Source organism: Prionailurus viverrinus, chromosome D1, assembly GCF_022837055.1.
Source record: "Prionailurus viverrinus isolate Anna chromosome D1, UM_Priviv_1.0, whole genome shotgun sequence".
In the NCBI taxonomy this organism is placed as follows: domain Eukaryota; kingdom Metazoa; phylum Chordata; class Mammalia; order Carnivora; family Felidae; genus Prionailurus; species Prionailurus viverrinus.
The window spans coordinates 78,195,730-78,202,709 of record NC_062570.1 but is presented as its reverse complement, the minus strand read 5'-3'; the positions used below and the strand labels follow the sequence as shown (position 1 = coordinate 78,202,709).

General features: G+C 43.8%; 1 protein-coding gene across 1 annotated transcript; it reads left to right on the top strand.

The window, feature by feature from the left end:
• The first annotated feature begins 5,396 nt into the window (after window positions 1-5,396).
• Window positions 5,397-6,629, top strand: FANCF (FA complementation group F). The gene has a single exon (XM_047824209.1). It carries the CDS (start codon window positions 5,428-5,430, stop codon window positions 6,505-6,507), a length of 1,080 nt encoding a protein of 359 aa, XP_047680165.1. The 5' UTR covers window positions 5,397-5,427; the 3' UTR covers window positions 6,508-6,629.
• The last annotated feature ends 351 nt before the right edge of the window (window positions 6,630-6,980 follow it).

Genomic DNA, 6,980 nt, shown 5'->3' with positions numbered 1-6,980 from the left:
AGTTGCAAATGGAAAGCAGTGTCTCAAATTTGTAAAAACAGAGATTTGGGGTGGACATCTACACCTGTGCCTACATGGAGAGTCTCACCTTTTAATCCCTTCTTCCTCTATGCCCTGTCCTTCTTGGACATCTGGAACTCTTCCACTAACTTCCTGGGCCCCTTTCCCATGACGAGTTTCTCAGAAAGATAGATTGCATTGTTGCAAAAAACAAAAAAAAATCCAAAAGTGTCTGCAAAGTTTTTATGAGAAATCTGTCTTCAAAAGTTGTGCCAACTTGACAGATGGTAACTATACTTATTGTGGTGAGCGCTGCTTAATGTACGGAATTGTCAGATCTCTATGCTGCACATCTGAAACTAATATAACTTATATGTCAACTATATTTCAATAATAAAATTCTTTAAAAGGTGTACCAGCTTGTTATTCATTGTTGTTACTGAAGAATACAGACAGACCTTTTCTTACCCCTGTTTTGAATGAGGTAATGGAGTCAGGATCCAGTGTTATCATTGCCCATAATATTTGCTCTCAGAGGGACTATAAAAAAGTCAAAACACTTTCCTTTCACGAAGGCATTCCTGGATGAAAGGAAAACCCTCTGTGTCCACCTTGCCTGAAGATGGGGAGTCCAGGTCTGCTTGTTCATATAGAAAGATATTATTTCAACAACCAGGTAGCTGAAATTAATGTAGTGATATGTGACTATGACATTGTTCAGAGTAGAATAAAGGGATACCAGCATGTTTTGTTTCTTGTGGTCTCTCAGATGGATAGTGTCCGATAATTTCCGGCTGATGGTATATCTTAAGATAACCAGAAATTTAGACCTAACCTAGAGAATAAAATCAATTTGATTTCTCTAGTCTTTATAGTCCATTGAACAAGAGTGTATTAGAAAACTCGCAGGACCATGAGTAAATACTTCAGCAGCAAGCTGCATCTTTCTTCAATAAAATTTTCTTCACCATCACCCATAACGATGTTGGTGGCTGCTCTTTTATATTTGGGAGGAGTGGAATTTAGAGCAGATGTGAGAAAATGTATGCTTTGGAGGCTTATATAACAACAACAACAACAACAACAACAGCCAATGCTTATTGTTTACAAGTGCTGTTCAGTGTTCTAAAGGGCTTGTACTAGTTGGGTGCATTTAGCTGAAAGTGACAAAAATGAAACTGAAACTGGCACACACACACACAAGAAAACCCACCATCAGCCAAACAAATAAGACACACACCCACCACAACTGGGAATATATCGGGCTATAATCCTAAACAGGTTTAGTTTGAGGGTTGTCTTAATTCAATGGATTCTTTGTGATTCTGAGATTCTCTTGGCTCTGGGGAAGGCGATGGCTGCGGCAGCTGCGGACTTCATATAAACGTATAACAGTATCAAGAGGAAGACAGAAACTAGCTCTTAAGCATGACTGATACTCACTCAGCTTGTGTATCCACTTAGGGCTCCACGCTGACAGTTCAGCGCCTGCTTCAGATTCTGTCTCCCTCTCTCTCTGCCCCTCCCCCACTCGTGCTGTGTCTGTCTGTCTGTCTCTTTCAAAAACAAAAACAAAAACAAAAAAAACTTAAAAAAATAAATAAAACACTGGGTTCCTAAATTAATTACTGAATTAAGAGCGGGGTGGATTAAAATGGTTCCCTCAAAATTCCCAGGTACTACCCCTTGGGCTGAGCTGAGTCAGTATCCCCAATTGCATTGTTATCTTTCAAAGTGGGTGGGACTGATGACAGCATGGTTATTGAAAGACAGTCACAATATCAAGTATGGCATTTTACATTTATTATCTCATTTGCTCTTCATCAGGACCCTATGAGGTATGTATTTTGTAAAAGCCTTTTTTTTTTGGAAAAGCCTTAACCTTTGCTTAACAGCCATGGTTTGAATAATTATCATATTTTAACAAAAATCTCCTGAAATTTGGCCTTCCGTTCACTCTTTTTTTAAAAATTTTCCAATGTTTATTTATTTAAAAAAAAATTTTTTTTTTCAACGTTTATTTTATTTTTGGGACAGAGAGAGACAGAGCATGAACGGGGGAGGGGCAGAGAGAGAGGGAGACACAGAATCAGAAACAGGCTCCAGGCTCTGAGCCATCAGCCCAGAGCCCTACTCGGGGCTGGAACTCACGGACCGCGAGATCATGACCTGGCTGAAGTCGGAAGCTTAACCGACTGCGCCACCCAGGCGCCCCTAATGTTTATTTATTTTTGAGAGACAGACATGAGCGGGGGAGGGGCAGAAAGCAAGGGAGACACAGGCTCCAGGCTCTGAGCTGTCAGCCTTCCATTCACTGTCTTAATTTACTGTCTCCCAGGAATTTAGGGATCATAACCAAGAAGTGGGAGATTGCTCCTGGTACGTGTAGTCCACATGGTACATGGTCACATCATTATATGTTTTACTGTGTTATTCCTCTCGTTTCAATCTTCCTTTATTCCCTGATTGCTCAGTTTAAGGCCTAAATAAAGTACTTGTCCTTTACAAAGCTCCTGTAGAACTCTCCAGATTACAACTGGTCTCTGATAGAATCATTCTTACAGTTTTTAAAACATATAACAACCAATTTGCATTACAGTTAAGTATTTTTCTGCCCCTCCCCACCCCTGCTTCAAGATTGTTAGACACCTTTTTTTAAAGCTTATTTATTTATTTTTGAGAGAGAGGTGAGGGTCAAGGGACAGAGAGAGAGAGAGAGAAGCCTCAGAAGGCTCCAATGCGGGGCTCAAACTCACAAACTGTGAGATCATGACCTGAGCCAAAATCAAGAGTCAGATGCTTAACTGAGTGAGCCACCCAGTGCCCCAAGATTGTAGATTTCTTGAAGTGAAAGCCCTGTCATAATTATCTTTCAATCTCTAACACTTTACATAGAGTAGAAGCTTAATAAATGCGCATTGAATGTTATTGAATTAAATGGAACACTGAGGAGAAGCTCTAAACCCTAGGCTTTTCTTTTTTTTCTTCTAAGGGGGAAAACTTCACAGACATTGTTTAAGGAAAATAGGCTGGGGCACCTGCGTGAGTTCCAGCACTGCACTGCACCCTGCCCCCCTCTCCCAGCCATTGGGCTTTGTGCTGACAGCTCAGAGCCTGGAGCCTGCTTTGGATTCTGTGTCTCCCTCTCTCTCTGCCCCTCCTCTGTTCACACTCTGTCTTTCTCTCTCTCAAAAATAAGTAAACATATAAAAAAAAAAGGAAAATGGGCTAATGTGAAATATGCATACATTTATGCATTATAATGCTCAAGTAAGGATTTAAAATAAAATAGCTTTTTAAAAAATGTTTATTTATTTATTTATTTTGAGGGAGAGAGAGAGACAGAGAGCACATGCACAGGTAGGGAAGGGCAGAGAGAGAAGAAGAGAGAGAATCCCAAGCAGGCTTCACACTGTCAGTGCAGAGCAGACACGGGGTTTGCATTCATGAACTTATGAGATCATGACCTGAGCCAAAATCAAGTGTTGGAAGCTTAACCAACTGAGCCAACAAGATGCCCCTAAAGTAGCATTTTATAGAGGTAAGTGGAAAGATATGAAGCTGGAAAAGTTATGAACCATTCTTGCCATAAGGTCTCACCCCATCCTGAATAGAAGATGTCTCACCTTCTTGAAAGGATTGACTTTCTCATCTCAGGTATCTGCAACTTAACTGTTCCCTTGGTCATGAAAACTTTTCTCAACACTCATCTTTGAACTTCCCAGGGAAAAGCCAGTTTCTTTAAAAAAATTTTTTTAGTGTTTATTTATCCTTGAGAGAGAGACAGAGCACGAGCAGGGGAGGGGCAGAGAGAGAGGGGGAGACACAGAATTGGAAGCAGGCTCCAGGCTCCAGCTCCAAGCTGTCAGCACAGAGCCCAATGCGGGGCTCCAACTCACCAACTGTGAGATCATGACCTGAGCTAAAGTGGACACTTAACCTAACCTAACCGACTGAGCCATCCAGGCGCCCTGGAAAAGTCAGTTTCTTAAAGAGGCCTCATCACCTAAGTCTTGCTGAGCTATCTCCATTATATCTTCCTTATCACATTTGAGGCTATTTGTTTAATGTCACTCTCAAAAGTGAGGAGATGAACTCCTCCACCAGGACAAGGGTCACATTTATTTTCTTTAGCACTAAATCCTTAGTATCTTACAGGATGTGATGTAATAAGTACTCTTCATAAAAGCATGAATAAATGAGTGAATTAGTGAAGTCTGTACATTTTCTAAAGGCAGCCTGCACACTGGGCTCAAAGTTTCTAGTAGCCAATACAAAGAATTTCAGGATACGGTATCCTTAGCATAAAATCAAATAATACTTCAAGACCAAAAGAATGTGGGCTAAAAAATATCAAAAAAATAAAACTGAATTAACAGCATAAGCACCACTGCTTTATTAAAAAAAAAAAAGTGTGGGAATGCTCATCTTAATAAAACGTGACTCTTCCCCCTCTTAAATTTCTCTTCCCCTTTTTGTTAAAACAAAAGAAAAGGAAACATCAGTTCTGCCTACTTAAATTAAAAGTGTTGGCTAGTGTCTTTAGGACTGTAAAGAAATTCAGCTTAAATGAATTATGTCACCAACATCAGTAAGTTAGAAACTGTCATATTTAGACAATGCAACCTCTAGAAGTTGGCAAGTAAGTATTTTTTGAATGCATAAATGAGTGAATAATCCAGATGACATTCCAGAATTGAATCCTTCTTCCTCTCCCCTCTCTTCCCACAATCTTAGTCAAATATATTTCTGTCATAGTGTCTTAACTGTCATTTTGCTCAGTTATTTGTGTGAAATGAAAGTCAACTAAGCTATTTTGCCATGGGAATAACGAAAACAAAAAAAAGTGCAATTTTCTAATAAAAATTTAAATTCCTTTAAAAAATTTAAAAGTACTAGTATTGAAGTTTTTTGTCTGCTTCAGTTAATCTGGGCTTCAGCTCTAATAGCAAAATAACAATGTGAAGGCCCAGAATTTAAGAATGTGCCTGGCATTAATTAATCGGTGGTCAGTACATTTTTTACCAAGCTGAATTGAACTAAAGATTTCATTTAATATTTAACAGCATTACCCAATTGGCATTACCCAATAAACGTCAGCACAGACCATCTCAGGCCAAGCTCAAGAAATTTCTACTTGGGCTTATTTCCAAAGTGAAAGAAGCATGGAGACTCTCGCGACTAACAGTATCTCGCACGTGACGCAGAGAACTCTGTTTTGAACACTTTAGTGGCAAAAGTAAAACCGCGGGGCCTTTTCTCCAGTTTAAATTTCCCAGGGTCAAAGTACCCGGATGAACGTCCTTGTCATAGCGACAGGGACTTTATCCAATAGCATTGTAGAGAGGCGTATCCTTACACAGACGCTCCAATCGGCACGCAGAGAGTCGGCGCCTCCAAGGTGAACGCGGAAGTAAGCACGCCCCCATGGAATCGCTCCTGCAGCACTTTGAGCGCTTCTCCGAGGTGCTGGCGGTCTCCCGCACGACCCACGTCAGGACCTGGGACCCCGCGACAGTGCGCAGGGCCTTGCAGTGGGCTCGCTACCTGCGCCACGTCCATAGGCGCTTTGGACGCCATGCCCGCATTCGCATGGCTCTGGAACGGCGGTTGCAAAACCAGTGGAGACTGGAGGGCGGCTCTGGGTCCTCTCCGGTCCCCGGGTTGACGAACTTCCAGGCCTTGGAGCGCTGTGACCTCCTGCTGTCTCTGCGCCTGCTAGAGAACCGGGCCCTGGGGGATGCCGCCTATCACTACCTGCTGCAGGAGCTCTTTCCGGGCCCTGGCGTCCCGGACGCCGACCCGGAGACGCTCCAAGGCAGCCTGGCCCGCCTCGCCCGCCGCCGATCCGCTGTCCACTTGCTGCGCCTCAGCGGCTACGGAGAGAACTCGGTGCTTGAGGAGGACTCAGTGCTGAAGACCCAGGCGGAGCTGCTGCTGGCGCGTCTGCGAGAGGTGCCGAAGGCCGAAGCCGAGGGCCCTAGCCGGTTTCTCAGCATCCTGTGGGAGCGCTTGCCTCAGAACAACTTTCTGAAGGTGATAGCGGCCGCGCTGTTGCTCCCCCCGTCGTCTCCCCGGCTCCAACAAGAGGAGCTGGAACCGGGAACCCCCAAAACACTCGCAGACGGGGATCAGGAGCTGGTCCGTTGGCTTTTGACGAAGTCGGATGCCATGGCCGCCTTTTGCCGTAACCTCCCAGCCGGGCTTTTAACTTCGGTGGCAGGCCGCCACCCAGAGCTCTCCCGGGTCTATCTGGGTCTGCTCGCAGACTGGGCCCGACATCTGCACTACGACCTTCAGAAAGGCATTTGGATTGGAACTGAGTCCCAACATGTGCCCTGGGAGGAGTTGTATGGCAAATTTCAAAGCCTCTGTCAGGCCCCCCCACCTCTGAAAGATGACGTTCTAGCTGCCCTGGAGTCCTGTAAGGCGAAGGATGGAGATTTTCAAGTCCGTGGTCTCAGCATCTGGACAGACCTGTTGTTAGCTCTTGGGTGTGGGTCATGATACTGCACTTAGGAAAAAAGAAGTTTTAGGTCTCAGACCGGGCCCCAGTTCACTTTGGGCCATGTTTTGTTATTACTTGAATGTATGGTTTACCGAATTAAAATTCCAGTGCTTGCACCAGATCTGTACTTTCATGTGTACAAAATAGTATTTTAGGTGCTAATTTGTAATAGACGGAATTATAATTTACAATTACAATTGTGCAAAGTAACTGCCTCGTGTTGTCATGGATTTTGTGGATAGAGGAGTGACATTGCAAGTACCTTAAAGCCATGAGGTTAACAATAGTTTGCATATTAGAAGGCTCACTTCTGGGACGCCTGGGTGGCTCAGTCTGTTAAGCCTCCGACTTGAGCTCGGGTCATGACCTTGCTGTCTGAGTTTGAGCCCCTCCTCGTGCTCTGTGCTAACAGCTCAGAGCCTGGAGCCCACTTCCACTTCTGTGTCTCTCTCTGTGCTCTCGTGCTCTCTCT